The sequence below is a fragment of the Trematomus bernacchii genome, unplaced genomic scaffold, assembly GCF_902827165.1.
Source record: "Trematomus bernacchii unplaced genomic scaffold, fTreBer1.1, whole genome shotgun sequence".
NCBI lineage: Eukaryota > Metazoa > Chordata > Actinopteri > Perciformes > Nototheniidae > Trematomus > Trematomus bernacchii.
Window position 1 is genome coordinate 224,079 of NW_022987561.1, and position 22,122 is coordinate 246,200.

The 22,122-nt window shown below is 42.7% G+C and overlaps 1 protein-coding gene across 3 annotated transcripts in view; it reads left to right on the plus strand.

Annotated features, from left to right (window-relative positions):
* LOC117477428 (nck-associated protein 5-like) overlaps positions 1 to 22,122 on the plus strand; it is a 126,255-nt gene that overhangs the window by 46,912 nt on the left and 57,221 nt on the right. Inside the window, exons 1-2 of one of the 3 annotated variants that reach the window (XM_034124086.1) lie at positions 5,514 to 5,790; positions 21,389 to 21,452. In XM_034124086.1, coding sequence (XP_033979977.1) covers positions 21,450 to 21,452 — 3 coding nt within the window. In that variant the 5' untranslated portion in view covers positions 5,514 to 5,790; positions 21,389 to 21,449. Of the gene's footprint in view, positions 1 to 5,513; positions 5,791 to 19,756; positions 19,869 to 21,388; positions 21,453 to 22,122 lie in introns of those variants that run through there. The other 2 variants (XM_034124087.1, XM_034124085.1) reach the window with 2 other exon arrangements.

Here is a 22,122-nt window from a genome sequence, read left to right on the forward strand (position 1 = left end):
GTCAGGTCTATTAACTTCCGTTGAGTTCCACTGCCTTTTGTGCAATGACAATACCTTTTTCTTTAATCAAGATCAGCGTTGAGAGAATGGTTCCAGTGCACTTATTTTGAATAGTGTGCACAAAAGAGAGAGAGGGAAAACATCCTCGCATTAAGATAAGAAGAGAGATAGACCCCGTGTGTTGGGATTGTTGATAGATCCTGTGTGGTTTTGGCTGGTGGAAGTCACAGTGGTTGCATCCACGCTATTTACCTCCACCTCAGGGCTCTTTGGAAAAGATCCTCTCATCTCTCCGCGGAAACAGGAAGTATGAAATTCATAATATTTAAGTTATAAGAAGGTGTGTCCCACTGGGTAGTTTCCGTTTAAGGCATTGCAAACTTTAACGTTATGTATTGTTTTCACGTCTATTGGTTTGCATTTGACATTGCGTGTTCGACCAATTAAACTACTACCACATCGTATTTTAGGTTACATGTCATAAACACAAGCCTTTGGTTGGTACACTGTTTTACTACCCAATAGCTCGGTTGCTTTATGACACTAAAGTGAAACGAGTTAATGCCAATGGAAAAACGATAAAGCAAAGACCCCCCTGTGACGGGAAAAATGTGGTGTTAATTTGACTACAGCTAACCGTAGCGCTGGTGTAAGATAGAGGATACCTCATGCTATAATAGCCCCATTTGTTTACCGTAATCACGCCAGGAATGTTCGAGTAATTCTTCTAAGATTTACTGAAGATTAATTCAAGATCAACTCCAGCAGTGTTAATCCTGCTCATTCCAGTCTTGATGACTTTTCCCGAGTTCCACGAAGAGGGAAATCTGGTGGGAAGTACAAATACTTCGTTACTGTACTTAAGTACATTTTTCTGGTATCAGTAATTAACTCCACTACTTATTTCTCTGACGACTTTTTACTTTTACTTCTGACATTTTTAGCACCTGTACTTTCTACTTCTTACATTTTCAAAACAGGTTTGTTACTTTAGTTTTAATCTGTGTTTGGTGGCGTGATCATTATTATTTAGAGTCACTGGATGTTTCTCAAGGTTGAGGACGCTTCCTTGGTAGGACATGTCTTCCGAGTCAGGTCCTTCAGAAGCGAGGCAAGAATCCTTCCTAGCCTCGGAAAACAAAGAATGGTCGGAACAGGCTAACAGGCTAACAGGCTAACAGGCTAACAGGCTAACAGGCTAACAGGCTAACAGGCTAACAGGCTAACAGGCTAACAGGCTAACAGGCTAACAGGCTAACAGGCTAACAGGTGTGCAGGTGTGCAGGTGTGCAGGTGTGCAGGTGTGCGTCATATGAGAGGCCCCGCTTTACATTTTCCGCCAAAGATTTGGGAAATTGGTCTGTGCGCAAAGCATTGTGGGGATTTTAAGACCGCAGAGGATACACATGTGCAGCCTCGAAATTTCCCGCAACAAAGGACGCCGGCCTCGGTAGAATTCCAAGGATCCTGGAACAGTTCTTCGGCGGGACTCGATGACGTAGCATCCTTGAAATAGTGGCTCTGGAGCAGCCTTCCTCGACATTGAGAAACACCCATTGCGTGCCTATTGATTTGAACACGATCCGTGTATCCATCATCCTGGTTACTCTTTAAAACAGCTGGTAGTTATGGGTACTTTTTTGTACATTTCGAAACCCATACTTCTTTACTTTTACTTGAGTAAAGAGGTTTAGTCAGTACTTCTACTTGTACCAGAGTATTTTTAAACATGAGTATCTGTACTTCTACTTGAGTAAAGGATGTGTGTACTTTTGCCATCTCTGGAAATCTGCTCATGTCTCTTCGGACCACCGTCGTTCCGCCCCCATCCCCTACTTAATGGAACATGACGGAGGTGCATTATCATTGTATTACGCTTTTCATCTTGCCACACAGAAGCTAAGTGACACACACACTCGCGCACACACACACAGTCTCTGGAGGGGCTCCTGCAGCGTGACCCATCATGTGAGTTGAATCTGTCTGAGCTGTGTGTTGGGTAAACAAACCGGCATTTCCTTTGCTTGTCTTGATGCAGAAAAACGCTCCAAACCCCGCCCCCCTTTTTCAAATAGAGTCTAGCCATGTTGACAGCTAAATATCTCCTGGATGGATTGTACCCGCCCCCCCGGTACCTCTGATGTGCTTCCAAATGATTTGACACCCCTTACTTTACCTCACTTGCATCAGACAATAAAGAGCTGTTCTCAGAAGCACGTCTCGGCTTAAACACATCACACAAGCTAATCGTCTTTTAGGGTTGCCGGAGAGACGGGAAGGAAACAAAGTTGGCCTTCTTCTCCCTCTGTGTGTGTCTCAGAACACACACCTAGACTGGTCGAGTAATGAGCTCAATTGACGAAGCCTGACCAGCCCCCCCCCATCTGTGATCAAGCTGCGGGGGATTAATGTCACGAGGTGAAGTGTGGCTGATGGCTGGAGCGCTGGACAGGATACATAAAAGTAGTCTTAGTTGAGTAAAACCTTTGAAGTAATAGTACTCTACCTGTGTCGGGAAAATGCTTTGATTTTTACTCCACTACATTCATTTGATAACATTTGTGAAGCTACATAATACAATATGATGCATTGCAATAAAAATAACTTTTAGTTTGACGTTTAGCTCCATGTAGACAGGCATCATTAATATGCTGCCTTCAAGTGAGTGCATCAATAATTGAACACTCAAAGAATAGGCCATCTTTAATCCAAAGATAGCCATGCGATGAAATCCAGACTCCAGTTTTTAATAATACATCCATGATTTTGAAGGCTATTCTGACAAATATACCACTATTAAGAAATGTCACTTATGTTTGCTGAAAACAAATTAAGCCTAGTTCAGTCTTTTAATTGAATAAAAACACACACACACATGCTCCCATAGTTGCAATATAAATTGAGTTGCAGGATCCATACTTGTAATTTGACATTTTTGAATTGCTACTTTCACTTCAGTAAAGGATCTAAATACTTCTTCCACCGCTGCACACACACGACCACAACCACCAGCGTCCCTCTAACTCTAGTTCAGAGGTGATTACACTCACACGTTTTCTCCACGCACACGCACACACACACACACACACACACACACACACCAAACCCACGCTCACAACCACGAGCAGACCACCCTGCGTCCCATTACAAATCCATATCGACCCGGCGTTTCCTGCAGCCACTGTCCCAGCACCGTCCTGTCTCTCCCCCCCCCACCTCCCCGAGGAATGCTAACCTAGCTGTGTGTGTGTGTGTGTGTGTGTGTGTGTGTGTGTGTGTGTGTGTGTGTGTGTGTGTGACAGTGGTGGAGCCAGGCTGGCTGTGTGGGCGGCCGAGTGTTTCCAAACAGTGGAATCTGTCACTGACACCCCTGGCAGAGCAATAAGCAGCGCCTTAATGAGCTCAGCAGATCACTCAACACACACACACACAACACACACACGCACACGCACGCACGCAGGCGCAAGTACACGACAAGTTCATACCCACATATATTGTATAAATGGACGAAGTATGCAAACCTATACACAGTGCACACACACACACCCTAAGACTCTCAGTTAAAATGGGAGAACCAAAGCTAAACAAACAAACATTGGCTGTTTCCTGATGAGAGGAAAGAGGGAGGGGGGGAGGGGGGGAGGGGGGGGGGGAGACTATTTCTGACAAACACCACTGCTTTGTCGCCCTGCATTTGAGAGTCATCGCTCATTGCTCTTGATCAAATTAAGAATGGAACACTGCCCTCAATATTTCTTGATTATGCCACATATGTATGCGTTAGTGCTGACTCAGCGGTGCATTTGTCCTTTTTTTGTTCACCCCACCAGAACAATAGTGTCTAATTGGTGACCACCTGCTCTTAGAATCGAATCACCCCTCTCGCCCTGTATTCAGATTTCCACTGGCTGACAGCTGCGCTTATGATCAACACAATTACCTCTCTGCATGACATTTTGGTCACATGCAATAATCAGGCATCATGAATCTCCACTTTTATGATGATAAACGAGACATCTGATAACGTGACGGGACGTGTCAATTTTTTATGATCCCTGTCGGGCTGATGCCAGATTTTCCTCAGCGAGTGACAACTCATCCCTGGGTGTTTATCTCCACCTCAACTGGAACCCCCCCCCCCTCTTCCCCTAGCAAACTAATTTTCTCACATGGCTAGTGTCATTGTTCATTTAGGACATTAGTGACAGTGAATGTGGGGCAAAGTGGCAGCGATGGTCCCCGGCTCTAAGTCAGCCCTGTTCCTTTCTTTCCCCTCTTTAACTGTGCGCTCCTGTCACCGGGACCCTTTTAATTCCCCCTTTCACCCCCTCCTGCACTGGTCCTATTGGGGAGCAGACAATAGAGAGTATTCTGCCTCTTCATCCCCCCCCCCCCCCCCTCTCTCTTCTCCTCTCCTGCCTGGTGGAGGCAGTGGGCTCCGGGCTGCAGTTTGTCACAGCCGTTCAGCTGAGACTGATTGTGATTGCAGCAGATGGGCTGGAGACCCTCCGACACTCGGTCCAGAAAGACCCCAGCACATTTTTTCTTCTTCTCTATAGCTTTCAGATCCTGTCTTTCTCTCCCCTTGATCTTCATCTCTTCCTCGGTTGTCCACATCAGGCTTTTCTTTTCTGCGTTGTTTTCCAAAAGCTTTGTGCCTTCTGGTCCAAAATGCAGCCAGATCAGAGGCTTGATTTTGGGTTTCACAATCTTTGCTTTTAGTGGGAATGGATGGCAGAATACTGAGTGACACAATCAGATTGTTTACGAGGGTTTCAGTATTCTTCTCTTACTACACCTCTCTGACATCATACCATCATTATTCACTTATGACAACCACTTTATAGTTATTGGCCAGGCTGTGCAAGATCTGAACTTTGTTTCATGTAATGACTTGTTTCACTTTTTGCTTGTGTCATTTAGTATAACACCATATAGGCTTATGCCCCTCTTTATGATTGCATACTTTTCGTTTTAAGTGTTGCTTAAACACACATCATAGTTCCTTTCCATAGACCTTCATTCTTAGTTTCTTTGCTCTTTTCATCTCCACTTCTGTCTCTAAACTAAAATAACCCAGTTAGTGTAACATCACAAGCCTCTTCACATCCCCTTGTTGGAGTTAAACCCCCCTCAACACTGTTGTCACCCCCTAAAAACTCCTCCTCCTCCTCCTCCGTACAAACCCCCACACCAACCTCGCTTCTCCTACTCTGTGGAAAGAGCCACCGTCTCCCTGAACACATGTTCAACGTCCTGGGGAGGGAGGGAGAGAGACACCGCGACAGACAGAACGAGAGAGAGACAGAACGAGAGAGAGAGAGAGAGAGAGAGAGAGAGACAGACTGAGCAGAGAATCTGAAGAGAGATAAAGGCAGGAGGCGGGGTGGGCGGGCGGGCGGGGGGAGGCACGCAGCTCTGTGTGTGAAGAGGAGCCTCCGAGCGTGTGTGTGTGTTAGTGTCAGAAAGCGCAGCGCAGAGGGAGAGTGTGTGCAGCGTGAAGGGAGAGAGGAAGCAGCGGAGAGAGAGAGAGAGAGAGAGAGAGTCAACGCATGTTGCCAGATCGAGAGAGACAGGGAGACGACAGGAGCAACGAGGACTAGGAGGAAGGAAAGGAATTGGAGAGGAGAGGCAGTTTGGTCTCAGTCAAGTAGAGAGGCAGGCAGTGGTGCATTGTGGATGTAAACTTTATCATCTGTGGGATCAGTGGAGCTGCAGAGAGGAGGTGATTGGCCGGTGGATTACCATGTGTGTCTTCTGATCGCTCCAGGATGCTGCATCTCTCCCAGGGTAAGAAGCGGACAGTCGTCAGCACACATGACATCATACATTTGCATTATTTGACTCCTGCAACTGCTAGATTCCACAGTGTAATTCAGTGATCGTACTTGTTTTGGTATTGGTGCATCTTTTCATTTGTCTGTTGTTAGAAAAATACATGCACACTCAGCTATTGCTAGCCCATAATGAGTTTTTTTTTTTTCTTTACTTTGTCCTGAGCTGCAATTTCCTTAATAATCCCCGAGGGAGGACGAAACATATTCCATATAGCAGCGTTTAACACGTGCAGGGGATGATCTCTGATTTGTTCTGAGCCTGATTCGCCAGTTGCGTGGTGTCCTGTTGCCAGTGGCAACAGCCTGCGACCACGGCGCTGCGTAAAACACTTTAATTCTGATTGATAACACGAGGAAACGGATACCCTTGCTTTGTGGAGAGGTAAAACAAATGTGCATTGCAGGGGATTTGTATGTGCAGGAATGCATGTGTTTCCCTCCCACTGCTTTTCCTTATATTCTCTCAGGCAGATTAAGATTTTCTATACCAGGCCCACTAATCCCACACTCAAATGACTGGGTGTGGATGCAGCAAAGTGGTGAGCAATATGGATTATAGTGCCTCTCTGTTTTGATCAGCTTCTCGGCAGCTCCTTATTAATGTGGTGTGAAGTGCTGCAGTACTATGGTCCATATGTCAAAGTCACAGCAGGTCAGGGAGCTTTCCTCACAGTCAGCCATATTTACAGAACACAGAAAGAAGCTAGGATGCCGGCAACCAACACAACAAGGATGCCAAATGTAGGCTTCAAGACACTGGCTTTTTATTTATAGCAGGGTTTGTTATCTCTGAAAACAGAAGTGCAAGGGAACTTGAAAATGAGAGCATGGGAGAAAATGGGAGGTATCATCACTCTCTCGCTGGTGTTGTCAAAGTTCCAGAGAGAAATGTTGTGTCCTGTCTTTTTTTAAGTATGAGTTGAGTTTTTTTATGCCCTGGGAACTGGTGCTTCCCAACATAGGAGCAAAAAATAGCATCTGCCATGCAGTAGATGCTTTACATGGGAACTGACAATGGATGTTGGCAAATAAGATGTACTATTCCCAAGAATGACTTTACAAAGATATGAATGGCTTATAGAGGAAGTTAAAATCAGTCTTTTAACCCAAAACACTTTACAGTATTACTACTCACAATAATGCCATTGTTAGTGAATGAATAGCTCAGGCATATAACATCCTAACCTTACACACCAGTGTCATCAACAACAAGCATGTGACCTATCAAACTACGGCCCGGGGGCCAAATGCAGCTCGCAGGCCATTTTTATTCGGCCCTCTAATAATTAAAAAAGTATAATAAAACGTATTTACATAATAAGCTTGAAATATACCCTTCCTATTTCCTCTTATTATAAGCAATCTGAGGCTACTGTTTTAAGGGATGAGATGCTAACAAAATAAATGAAACCCTCTGGAGAGCTGTGATTTAATCCGTTTTCTTTCAAGTATCAAGCATAAGTTTCCTAGATTTGATTGATTTTGCTAACTTATAACTTAACTGATGAGGCAGTATACCTCACCCTTCGTATATTTTTCTGTTTGTGGCCCTCGGAGAAAAGAGTTTGGACACCCCTGCTCTACTATATGGCGTTCAGTCATTCAGATTTAACCTAGTGAACACAACCAGGGCAGGAATTGATTAGATATATGTTTTCATTTTCACGATTGCATTTACAATAGCAGTCATCATTACTGGGCATCAGTTTAGCCATTTGGTCCACTCTCTATTCACACAGTGTCCATTTAAAGCCTCGATTGGGAGCAGAGCTGGGCAGTTTGAGCCCGCTGCCCTCTGAAACCTACCTGGGGATTACAGCATAAGAGGATTGCCAAGTGGAGGGATTTGATTTGATAGAATTAGAACTGTAATTCTCCCCGATCCCGACCAAGCAACCATTTCTCCACATTATTCATTTCCCCCTGCTGCCATGTTTTCCTTCGACCATTCCATTACTACATCATGTGCCTACATAAAAGGACTTTTGATTCAAAAGTCACGAGACAGGCCCATTAAGTGGAATGGCAGAAGTCTAATATGGCTTCCATGTTGTTTAAAAGCCAAGCAAAATCTCTCGAAAGAGATGGATGTTAAAAAGTTACTGTTGACGTGTGCACTGGGACATTTTGTATGCCAGTTGGTGTTATTAAAGTGATAACCTAAACACCAGCCCTGTCCACTAAATTAAGACCACTCCTGCCTTTGTACTCCCTCCAACTCTTGTCCGTCACTTTGCCTCACTCCTCTACATCCGATTCTCCCAACTTGTCCTCCTCCCCTTTCGTCTCTTCCCTGTATGAGGTGACCCCTCAGCTGGCATATTGGGTCCAGGTCAAACTGAATTACTGAGGAATGTTCCCCTCGTTTCAATGGCCGCCTCAGCATGGGACCACTTCCCCTTCATTGACAGCCAGGAGACTTTCGTTTTGAAGGAGTGGGGGGGGGGGGGGAGCAGCTTCCAGACAACTTTCCCATGTAATTCCCCCTGTCTCTGCAGTGTTCATTGGTACCGTGGGGCCGTGGAGCCAAACAGGCCCTTTAATGATGTGTACACGTGAGGCACATCTCAGGATCTGGCCTTGTTCAGACACTCTGCTCTGTGACTGCAGGCCATCCAGCTCAATTAACGGGGGCTTTGAATGCATTCCTCCCCTCAGCCTGCTCTACATTTATCTTCCCCCCCCCCTCCAACAGCACGTGGGAACTCTAAGAAGAGTCCGGCAAAGCTCTCTTACGCTGGTATGAAACTGTTTTTGCAAATATAGCATCTAGCAACCCCTAACCCTAACCCTAACCCTAACCCCATCTGAAAAATAACTCAATGAAGGATCTTGACATTTTTCCCTACTGTGCATTTTTTATTTAAAGAGCCATCAAGTTGAAGTCTCACGCTGAATGTGAACGAGTTAGAAACCCTAAAAAATGGGACTGTCTTTTTCTCTGTGTCTCCTGTTGGCCCAACTTGGAGCAATGTCACTCAGGAGAAATATAAAGTTTAATGGTCCGACACAATTTATAACCAATAAAAGGCTTTTATATGCCGGCTATCAATGGCTTATTGCATGCTCTGACTGTTTTGCCTGGAGACAAAGCATTGCACAGACACCCTTGCAGACTGTTAAGTGATGTCATTAGGCACGCAGCATACTTTTGGTTTTTAAATGGGAAAACTCGCTCCATGCGAGTCCACCAAGGTGTAAAGACTCAGTGGGACATTTTTCCTGTTTTTCCATTTAGAACCATTATGCATATCGTTGTCTTTGTAGAATAGCAGACATACACTTTTGTTTCTTTCATAACCGTGCCTTGAAACAAAACCCCCCACAAATGTTACAATCCCCAGTTGGGATTGGTTTTTAGGTCAAAGTCCTGCATGCCAATAGTTTACAAGATAATATAGTGTTGTCCTTGTTTGCTATGCATGGCCTTCCTGTTGACACACTTTCCCAGTTGCATGCATCTCACAAGGCTTTTAGATCAAAGCAGTCAAGACTGTCTTAGCATTCCCTCGTGTTTCATATTTCTTCCTTTGTCACGGCGCTGCTTTCACCACGGCGAGCCGTTTTACGAGGTTGGAAAGGGGGTCAGCGTCGTATTTAAGGTTGCGCGGGGCGGGGAATGTCAACAAACTTCAGCTCCACACTATGTTGGCTGTAAATCATAGGTTAATAGTGGGAGAAACATGCAGGACCCTGGGCCAGTGGCTGGAGATGTTGGCGCAGCTGGAAAGGAAATGGATGGAGAAGCTCACCTGCAGTAAAACTCTTCTCCAAATACCTCTCTTTTACACTCGTTTAGCCATTTGGTGAGACTCTTTGCTTTGAGTGAATTACAATGAATGCAGTAGCTGGGTTAGGGTTAGGGTAACCCTTTGAATTGCTTTATTACCAGCATACCACAGTGCCTGTAAGGGAATGCTATGGCAATATTCCTGTGTGTGTGTGTGTGTACGTGTGTACATGTGTTGTGTAATAGAAGCTTTGAATATAGAACAAAGCCAGTCTAGTCCAAACAGAACGTTTTTACTTTATATTAATATAACAGTTTCCAACAAGAACGCTAGAAGACGGGGAAGATGCACTCGACATACTCGTATACATTTCAAAACATAACAGGAAAGAGAATGAGCAGGACACATACTTGCACTTCAAAATAAAAGCATTTCCTGTCAAACATTTCACCCTTAACTATGGACAATGTTCAGGCTGTTTATTGAGGGACTGGACTGCAAATTTAAAATCAAGTGATTCATCAAATGAAATGGAATGCATGATCTCCGCTTCACAAATTAGGAATAGATAAATGTCTGAATACTCACACACACATATGCAACCCAGGGGTGTGTAGCAGGAGAGATGGCAGAGCTGTGGTTTTTCGAGTGCTCCTATTTACTGTACTTTGGTTTCTATTATGTGTGAACCGGCCATTTGTCTGCCTCTTCAAAGGGCTACTGTTTGCCTCTCTGAAAACGATGTGTCGACAGCCGGTGTAAAACAGTATAGCCTTTGCACAGTCTCCATGAGTCAGCAGAAGCTTCCAGTAGTACGGTACAGTAGTAAATGTTAGTCCCTGTTCCCCAATTACTAAAACCCAGACCAGCCAGGGTGTCAAATGCAGAACAATGGCTGCAACGTGTGCCTTTGCTGAAGTATGCATATGCCTTTTTACCACTGAACATGTTGAGGCGGCTAAAATAGTGCTGGATTTTTATTAAAGGTCCCCTATTATACTGTTTTCCATTCATATATTATAGGTCTCAGATATATACAAAACATGTCTCTGAAGTGTTTGGCTCCAAATACCAAAGAGATTGTAGCATCCCATAATCCCCTCTGTTTCAGCCCTGTTTCAAAAGTGCTGATTCTCTGTCTGTTACTTTAGATGAAAATAAGCAGCCACTCCCCACGCCCCTCTGATGCGGCTTTCACACCAGCGCTTTTCCCTTTCTAGCTCCTAGCTAGAGCTTTTCTGGTTCAGCTCCGGTTTCCCTTTTCAGCTCCCGCTCTGTTCACACCGCCCAGAGCTGCCGAGAGATTTTCTCCCACAACAACAACGGGCCGGGGACTGCGTCGGGTCGACGATCGTGTTGCTTTTAATCATACGAAGCCAGATTAAATTAAATAACGACTTCTCCAACCTTATACTTTTCTCCAGAGTGCCGTGGTTCATTGTTTATTAATGTGTTTCAGCGGCATTTACCGACCGCTGCAGTGCTGGCTGCTCTTCCACGGGAGTTTATTCTCCCGTTAGCTCCGGGTTAGCTCACACGGCTCTAAAGTATTCACTGTCTGACTGTCACACAAGCAGCTGATACATATCCCCAGTTCCCCTTAAGTGAATGTGTGTCAGTCTGAATTGACGCTGTTTGGCATCACAACGCTGTTATGAAAGTTTCTCTGGTATAACATGGGTGATGTTAGCATAGCAACCGAAGCTAAACTGACTACTTGCTAAGCCGTTTTCTACAGGCACATTTTACCGGCGTATTTTTCATTATGATTCTACTTGTGATAGTCGGACATGACAACCTGTGCAGCCCATGTATTGATTCCATCCGATAGCTGCTATAATAACAAACAAAACGTCTGCCTGCTCTCCACAATGATCAATAACAGCGAACGGATGGTCAAAGTAAGGTTTCCTGCACGCCTCGACGTAAGCGACGCCGCGTCATAGCTCCAAAGCTCTTGCCTCTGGACCGACAACTTTTTGGAGCTGGAAGTGAACCGCATTCCGGAGCTATGACGCGCCGCCGCTGCGGTGTGAACAGGAAAAACCGGCGCTTTTCAGGCTCTAGCTCCCAGCAGGAGCTGGAAAAGCGCCGGTGTGAAAGGGGCATGAGAGATATTTGGTTAAAAAGAACACAATGGTGCTCTACGAGGAGATTCAGGTGATAAGGTGGGCGGGTGTTACCTTGGTTGGTGATTGGCTAATGGTAATGACATCATAAAGTGGCCAAAATGGGATCAGCTCATTTTCAGACAGGTTTTTATATAAATAGATCAGTCCAGAAAGTGAGCGAATCTTTTTTCCTGAAACTTTCAGAATCTCTTTACACAGAGGGGGGGGCACATGTTGATGTATACAAGATATGAAAAAGTAGATTTTGAAAAATAGGTGACCTTTAAACTACCATAAAGCCGTTTACCTTTATGCCAACAGAGTCCTTTTTTAGTAAATTTGAGTATTATGGTCAGTTCCAATTCCCTCCTGAAAAAACGTTGGATCAACCAATCATCTTGTTTAACCCTCAGGGAGACACAGCATGTGTTGAAATAAGAGAGGCTTCTCTTTGCAATCCACAGGCGCCTTTTAAATGCACGAGGATTTGCTCTGACGGATTTAGAAAGGCCTACAATTATCACACTGCAATTGGCCACGTCTGCAGAGGTGATAAAGAACATTGAGACTTTGAAATGTATCTTGGCAGAAGTATCAGAAAACAGGTTATGCTTATCGTGTCTGAATCCACTTCACAAAATGCAGGTAAAACTCCTAAATCATGAGATAATTGTAGTCCGTTGTGAAGGGAGCTTTACTTAAACTCAATTATGTGATTCATGCGAGACAACCATCGCTGGAAAAACTGAGACGGGATCATTACCTGTTGGAATGTAAGCGTGGAATGCCTTTTTGATAAGCTCAATTTCAAAATAAGGTGTGTCTCAAGATCAGTTTTCTCTTCTGGGTCGTGTAGCTCTTTCTCAGGTCCACTCATCTCTCTTTCATGATGTGTGCATAAAAGATTCAAAATGGTGTGTCTGTGCATATTTCTGCCAGTGTGTTTGCACATGTGTGTTCATGCATGTGTTTATGCGTGCCCCTTGTGTGATCACGTCTAGCACCGTGCCCTTTTCTTCACAAAAAACCCCTCCCGGCACACAGACAGGCGGACATTTTTAAAGCACATCTGCTTCATCCACAATGTTTCGTTTTCGTGTGGACAAGAATGCGTGTCTGTGGCTCGGAAACAATTGAGGTCAGGCCTTTGCTCGCAGAATGAGAAAACATTTAGGGAGACAGACAGACAGGGGTAATCCACGAGTGCATTCCTCAGAGCTCAGGAGGAGTCTCGGAAGATTCCTCACGTCTGAATTTCGCTGCTTCAGAAGTTTAGAGGTGCAGTTCACGGAATCTTTTTTTTTTTCCATTTTATTTTTATTTTAAGAAAATATTCACAAAGCATACTTTTAACAACAAATCTGAAAAGAAATAATAAAATAATATTGATAATAATATTACAAATAAAGAAATTGATACATTATTAATACTATATATACATGAATTCATTATAATGTTCTATACTTAACCATTTTTCCCACCTTTCCTCAAAGATATGCATTTGGTTTGTAATTCTCATAGTTACATAGATTTCATTTACTCGGTGATTCCATTGTGAAGTTATTATCTTTTAGCCAATTCCTTGTAATTCGTTGATGATCGCTATTCTGATTACCAGAAATAGGTAGGAATCTTTTTGTTGTATTTCCTATGGTGTTTGTCTCCAGTTATAGGGGTTCTTATTGAGAGAAATTACAAAGATATTGGACATTTCTCTTCAAACTGTTTCCCAGAAGTCTCCCAACACATTACAGGCCCAAAATATATGAGCATGGTGTCTGCTCACCGCATTCTCTCCAGCATTTTGAAGTGAGGGTTTGTTTGTATTTACTTTGAATCTGGGGTGTCTTAAAGTATCGAATTCAAATCTTCCATGTGTATTCTTTCCAGTAGTTTGAGTTGGATGTGTTATGACTGTTTTTGCACATTTGTTCCCAATCTACTACTGGTATATTGCAGGATCATTCATTTTCCCATTCTTTTTTTACATTAATAATACTACATTTGATGTGGTCTACAGAATGGCGCATTTAAATCATTGCCCTCGCTCTGATTAGGCTCCCTTAAGATGTCTACAAATCATTTTCTCAGTCTGATGATTGCATCCATCCATCATAGGATCATACCTCCTGTCACAGACATACAGTAATGTTGAGTGTAATTATAATATCCAGAGCTGGGACTCCCCTAGGCTCTGATGCTATCACAGAAAGAAAGCATAAACAACTCAAAGCATTCAACATGTTGTTGACTTTGGATAAATCTAGTTGCTTATCGCTATCATCTCCACTCGATTGACTGCATTACTCAGTGTGGTGCACACATGTCCAAACAGAACTCCATAGAATGCATAAGCGTAGAGTTATGTCTGTGTTAATATCACCTACATTATCACGAGACATTCTGTTGTCCATGCAGGAAGCAACTTATTGTGTGAACAGGAATGTAAACATCTTTGTAGTTTGACCCACTCAAAAGAATATAATGAATTTTCTTCGGATTATGAAGAACAAAACAGTAGAGATGTCCCTCTGCGATAGACTTTTTGCATTTTCTTTTTTTTTTGTACTTTGTATTTTAGTATTTTATTATATATCAAAGTCAATTCTTTATTGTCAATCTTTCAGTTTGATTTGTACAGACGGAGAGATCGAAATACCGTTTCCCACAATCCCAAATACAAATATATTATATATAATCACATTTCACCTCGTCAATAATTGATGGTCTGCCGTGGTGAGGTAGGCTTCATTGTGCCTGGATGGGTTGGGTGGGTTGGGTGGGTGCTGACATGTGGCTCCTGTTTTCCCGCTGCCCCCCGGGTGCAGACGGGGGGTCCGTGGCGGGAGACAGGAGGTCAGGAACCAGCTGTGGTCCAGGCGACGGAAACAGGCGCAGGTCAGAATGCCGCTCGCCATTTTCTTGGTGATTGATAGGAGCTGCCTAATGTGTTGGGACCAATTGAACGGTCACAGATGTGCAAACCCCGCCCCTAAGACGCTTGAAGCAGTGTTGACACTTAGGGCAGTGCCATTTTGGTGTTTGACTGCAGAAAGGCTCATTCAAATCTTAAAGGAACAACTCTTTGATGATGTGGTATTAATACTAAGAGGTAAGGTGTGATACAATCAGAATCAAAATACCTTTATTCATCCGACAGAGGGGAAATCTCCATTGTTACAGAACAAATAGCCATAAATATGAATAAATAAAAATATTAATGATAAAAGTAGAAATCACACAAATTACAATTTACAAAAGTAACAGTTTTTTTTTTCTTAAATAAAGTGTAGCATCAATAAAGTAGTGTGATATCAGGTAGTAGAGTATACAAGTGGAAGTATATATTGCACAGTTATTACAGATTTATTACAGTAGTTGAAATGTCTAACTATATATCAGCCACCAATAATAATTATAATAATTATAAAACTGTTTATATACATATTGCAAATATGTGATAAGAAATGAAGTACTTTTGAGTAAATGTTTGCATTGCAGCATCATAAAAAGACATGGCATTGTACATTACAAATATTATTTGACTAGCAAATGTGCTATAGTTTTAAATGTGTGTTTGAATAAAAAAAGATCTGCACAACTTTAATATACTTACAGAAGAATGAAATTAAATGACTCCATGTGCCAAAACTTGCAAAATTAGAGTTGTGCAAGGTTTAAAAATGATCAATTTTTCATCTATAAATATGTACACTTTCATTTTCAGGACCTCATGTTTGCAAATCCATGTTTTTTAATCCCATCTCGCCTCCAACCTCCTGGCAGATCTGTTTTCCTACCAGGCTGGGTTGGATGTTATAACTTATCAAACGCCTCACTAAGCTCATTGTCACACTCTGAGGGCCGGGGTTGAAATCCTGGATGGGTACAGAAGGTTACATAACACGGCCGTAGGAGGATTAAGGATAGGAATGACCGGTCCGAAATCCGCGCCAAATTGTAGCCCGAGTCCCTCTGAACAGGAAGCACTATGTGGGCCACGGGGATTGCGTGCTAGCAGGGCTCTTAACCCAGCAGGAGTGCAGACGCTAATACATAAATGCATGGCTGCGCTGCTCTCATCCAAACATTTATGCATCCCTCACGACCACTCTGTGTACATCTGTGGTTCAGAAACCATTGAGATGTTTAGCTCGCCTTAAGCCTCCATGACAATATTGCAGTTAGTTTATATTTGTGCATCGTTTATACATCCTGCAGGGACAAGGCTGAAGCATTTTGTGCCATTTAATCTGTTTACATCAAAGTCAAGTAATCTTTCAGTTTGTGTGTACAGACAGAGAGATCGAAATTTCCAACAATCCCGAATACAAAATACAAATATATATAAAAATATGTATACAAATATGTATATCCCTGTATATATACACAATCAACAGACACATTTACACATATGCACACATCCCCTATTATACTGTTTTTCATCAATATATTATGGGTCTCATATCTATGAGAGAGATTTGGTTAAAAAGAACACAATGGAGCTCTAGGAGGAGATTCAGGTGATAAGGTGGGGGGGGGGGGGGGGGTTACCTTGGTTGCTGATTGGCTAATGGTTACACAAGCCAAAAAAATCGTTATGACATCATAAAGTGGCCAAAATCTGATCAGCTCATTTTCAGACAGGTTTTTATATAAATGGATCAGGACGAAAAGTGAGAGAATCTTTTTTCCTGAAACTTTCAGAATCTCTTTACACAGAGGGGACACATGTTGATGTAGAAGAGAGTGGATTTTGCATAATAGGTGACCTTTAAGACATAAATAAAAGCACAACCATCAATATATACAAACTAACAGTCACTTCAATATCTTTGAGAAATGTACATTAGTGCAAGACTGTCCATAGCAGCGTAAAAAAGTGTCTGGTGCTGGATTTGAGTGTCTGAGTGTGTGTGGGTTGTTAAAGTCCAGGTCCAGTGGGGGCCGGGGGGGAGGGAGGGGAGATAGTAACATCTTTCTACACAGAGGAGAGATTAGCCACACTTGATAATAAGACGGTGTGCTGTACTGCGGGGAAATAGGAAACGCAAGAGACAGCACTTTTTTTCTCTTTCATTATGTGCTCAACAATGTACAATGGATTAAACCACCTGTATGCAGGAGCCAGGATAACAGTGATGAAAACACAGCTAAACGTCTGCCTCCCACAATGCACTTCAAAGCACATGGTTTCCGACATGTCAGCTCAGGTTGGTAAACGTTGTGATTGATCCTCCCTCAGTCTGACGGATCGTGTCTTTGCCTGCCGCCATGGAGCAAACAGTCGTGGAAGAAGCTTTCTTTGCATATGAAAAGGAGGGAAGTGATATTTGAGGTGAGTGTGGGTGGACAGCAGATGAACAAATATGAGAAGAAAACTTGTATTTGTATCCAAGCAGGGTTACAAACTCACTGTTGGTGCATATGAAAGAAAATCAGCCTTGTTTTAAAGGTCCAATCAATATGTTATAAAAAAAGATTACAAACATGGTACATGTAGCAACACTGACGGAACATGAGCAGTACCATATGTACACTTGATTTAATGTGAAACAAATAATGCAGAACGGCTACAAATGTTATCTTCTGACGTTCATATGCGGAGACGCCATTTAAAAAAAAAAAAAATGTCTTTATTAGTTATTTTCTCACATTCCCCTTTACATCCAGTAGTACTCAAATGTAGATGAACAGTTTCTTTAACAAGGGGTCACAACATGTAGTATTTGGAGCCAAAAACTTCCGAGACATGTTTTGTATATATCTGAGACCTATAATATATTGATGAAAAACAGTATAATAGGGGACCTTTAAATCTCATATTTATATCAAATCCAAGGTCCTTATGCCTCTTGCTAGATTAGCTTTTGAAACACTGGAGAATATGAGTGTGGAAAGAGAAGGGGGGGTTGTATTGGAGGGGGGGGGGGTGGTTGTCAGCTGGTTCGGCCCGCTCCACTGAAGCTCGGGGCGGGGGTTAGGCCTCCGGTGCTTTCAGGTGATTCCAGGTCAGTGGGAACTGCTGGAGGTTCCACGTCGACACTGCTCATGATTGGCCGCTGAAACGCACTCAGCCAAGCTTTATGTTGGAGCGCAGGGGAAGAAAAACAGTAGAGAAGGAGGAGGAATGTATACACAGGTCAACTGTCAGCCTGAGCTTTCATCACATGCTCCGATGTACAGGATAAAGGCATGGACTGGGGCCTGAAATAATTCCCATTTAGTCACAGTCAAGTGTGAAATACACACAGCGTATGAATCGAGCTAGAGCTTCCAGTTTTCCTTTGCAAAGAAGCCTTATTTCCAACAATACGGGTTGCATACGGAAGCTTTCTGACCGCTCATGTTGCCCGATATCCCTTATTACTTAACCATGAGAATAGGTGGAAATACAGCTCCATTTATTTCCTACTCTTTTTATTTTCACCTTATATCCAATGCCTTGTTTTAACACGCTGCTGGGACGAAAACATTTCCCAGATTGAGATCAATAACGTAAATCTTTCCATATCGCTCAAGATGAAGCAGTCAACGGCAGATCACTGTGTTTCCGTGACCTCTTGGTGACATATTAATTATGATTTCTATTTGTTATGACACCATCATAACAATGTTTTTTGTATATTCAACAACTGTCCTAGCAAGAGATGGTTTGATATGAACAGCCTTCTCGTTGGACTCTATTTCTGAGTGATTGCAAATGTACCACATGCAACTAACTAAAACATCGTTTAGCAGATTACATATGACTTTCATCCCGCTTGATTGCTGTTGAAACATCACATAATTCCACGTCAGCGGCCAATTGGATGCAAATGTCACCGGTGAGCGTAGAACTAGAATACTGTTTTGACTGCCGCTTGTGCCAGTTACTATAATTACGTTTAACACAGAATGTCAAATTGCTCTATATTTGGCGATGATTTTTTTTCTCCAGGGCACATTTGGCTCATGCTCCGCTGCTCCTAGAACATGCCTGTGCATAAGTGGGCTGAAACTTAACCCCTTACAGGCCGACGCTCAGCCATAACACAGACTGGAGGAATGCCAGGCCGCTGCTGTTAAACAAAACAATATCTGCGCTGAGACCATCCAGACACTTTTTTTTTTTCTTTGACACTTTCCTCTCCAGGTAATGTCACGGCTTCAAGCATGTTGTAATAGAAAGAGACACATTGTGTAACGGAGTGTATTAGTCAGTCTCAGGTGGCGTCACACACTTTCACACACACATATTTACGAGCAGAGGTGGGAAGGTGTGGAGTACAAATACTTCGTTACTGTACTTAAGTACATTTTCCTGGTACTTTACTTTACTTTACTCCAGTACTTATTGTTCTGATTACTTTTTACTTTTACTTCTTACATGTTGAACACAAATACCTGTACTTTCTACTTCTTATATTTTCCAAACAGGCTGGTTCCTTTAGTTTGAATGTGTGTTTGGTGGCGTGATCATTATTATTTAGAGTCATTGCGTGCCTATTGATTTGAACACGATCCGTGTATCCATCATTTCCTGGTCTTCTCTAAAGAAGAGGGACCAATGAAAACGTTGTCATGTTGCCGTTGTTCAGCATGGAAACATTCATTAGCTAACAATGACATTATTGTTCTATTCATATAAAGGGAGGTCAGGTACTCTTTAAAACAGCTGCTAGTTATGGGTACTTTTTACTGAAGTACATTTCAAAGCCCCTACTTCTTTACTTTTACTTGAGTAAAGAAGTTTAGTCATTACTTTTACCAGAATATTTTTAAACACGAGTACTTCTACTTGAGTAAAGGTTGTTTGTGCTTTTGCCACCTCTGGTATTAGTCAGTCTCAGGTGGCGTCACACACTTTCACACTCGCATATTTATGACAAGTGGTCACACACAAATGTAATGGATGTTCCCACGCCTACATTTATGAATGCACAAACTTCTCCCCAACACAACACTTATACACACCCAAACACACCCCCCCCCCCCCCCCCCTCTCTCCTCTGGCAGCCTTTCTTCACTTCCTCCCTGGATTTGTCACCACCTCACCGGTTGTTTCACAATCATTATGCCAGGCTCGGCGTTGCCTCATTCAGACGGTCCCATCAGAGTTAGCTCACACTCTCCTTTCAGTCCAGACACTGGATTTATCCTTCCACCATACAGCTGCCTCTTAATCACCCGGGGGTTTTTCCCGACAGGTAAGCCCTTCAGAAACAATGATGTCTTGTCAAAAGGCGACGAAAAGATGTTAGTCATGAGTTATTTCGGGTGATGGGGGAGGTTGGCGAGGGGTTTGGGTGTCTGCTCCGCTGAAGAAATGTGAACAATGTGCAGGTGATTGTGATTACTTGTGGCTGTCTGCTGTATGCCTTCCTTTATTAGGTCCCGTGGTGCCATATTAGGAAGTTGCGATGTATTCTTGTGAGCTAAGAATGTCTGGCACAATACTTTGACAGAAACTTTGACACAATATATCCTGATTTTATTCTGGAACATGCTTTTACCCTTTTATTTAATAATTTGATTGTATTTTTATCCAGATTTTACTCGATTTTGTGGTAGGTTTTGGTACATTTTGTCATATTTTTACCTCATATTAAAACATTTTTTATAAACGTATGTAAGCAACACCTGAGTCCAAAACTAATTGCTTTTTTTTGGACAAAAGCTGATCTGTAATAGTTGCTAATGAATGCATCAATTAGCTTAATGAATGACTTGATTAGCATAGTTGCTCTGTATATAAGGATGCTAATTGGCGGACACCTCTTGTGTCAAAACACTGTGTTGACATTTAGAGCCCAGTATTTACATCTTTATGAATGCTAATGCAGTATTTGACATGAGAATGAATGTGTTTTTGGTCTTGAACCAGCAGATTGTAAAGCTTCAAACAAATGTTGCACCGCCAGAGGAAACCTTTTTATCCTTTATCCATCCTTAACACTTTTGCTGTACTCTCAGACACTTGCAGAATGACAAGCTTTCAACAAACAGAATAAGCCTGTCAGATGCAGGCTTGGCTGGTCCTGGAGCAGTGCTTCAGTTGTTGTGATTCCTCAGGAGAGGCCATAAAACAGGGTTCTCTATTACCCGTGCTACTGTGCCAAGATTTATCCCATTAAACGCTGGAATGCCCTCTTCTTGGAAACAGATTGGACAGTCAATGTCTTTGTTTAGCCTGGTCCACGTGTGTGTATTTATGTGTGTGTGTAAGGGAGAGTGAGTCTGTAATGAGTGTGTGTCTGCGTGGTAAGGTCTTGCGCGAGGATGCCTTGCTTTTTGTTTCCTCTGAGCTATTTTTGTCTGGACAGAACTGCAAGCTCTTTGTTTTGTGTGGTTAGCGGAGAGCCCCATCTTGTGTGTGTGTGTGTGTGTGTGTGTGTGTGTGTGTGTGTGTGTGTGTGTGTGTGTGTGTGTGTGTGTGTGTGTGTGTGTGTGTGTGTGTGTGTGTGTGTGTGTGTGTGTGTGTGTGTGTGTGTGTGTGTGTGTGTGTGTGTGTGTGTGTGTGTGTGTGTGTGTGTGTGTGTGTGTGTGTGTCCGTGTCCTGTTCGGCCCTTTTTCTCCTTGAAAATAATAACATTTTCGGGGGACAAAAACTTTGATTTGGTGCAACAGAAATGTGAAAACATCGGTGTCAATCGCTCGCCGCTGTCACACATTAAACAATGATCACACATTTGACTAACTCTTATTTCCTTTCCTTCTTCCCCTTCAGGGAAAAGCTGGCCGTGGCTCGCCTGCAGAGGGAAGTCGCACGGAGCAAGAGTGAAGGAACAATGGTAAAGTACAGTGCTGCTGCTCCACTATCATTTAAACTTAGCCAAAAAAGCCACAGTATGGTCCTTTCACACACAGACAGACACTGTCCTGCTGAGCCAAGCCGTACCATTGGCTAAAGTCAATCTTTAGTATCTCAACACTTCCAAAGTTGATCTTAAAGAACTGATGGAAAGTGTATTAAAGGTCACCTATTATACAAAATCCACTTTTTCATGTCTTTTATACATACACATGTGTCCCCTCAACGTTAAGAGATTCTGAAAGTTTCAGGAAAAAAGACCCCCCCTCTTTTTGTCCTGATCCATTTATATATGTCTGAAAATGAGCTGAAACAGAGGGGTTTATGGGATGCTGCAATGATCTGTTTGGTGTTTCAGCCAAACACTTGAGAGACATGTTTTGTATAGATCTGACGCCTATAATATATTGATGAAAAACAGTATAACAGGGGACCTTTAAAATGAAATACAGTGTTATATTAGCATAATTTAATAATACAAAAATATCTGTTTGAAGAATCCAAGCCCTTGTCAGGTGTTTTAAAGTCCATGCTACGGAGACCTTGTTGGACTTGGTGTCATATTAGCCGTAGTTTTGGATAAGTTCCAGCCGTGGTCCAGGAACAACAGGTACTCTGATGCACAGTCATGCTTTGTAACATTATGAATC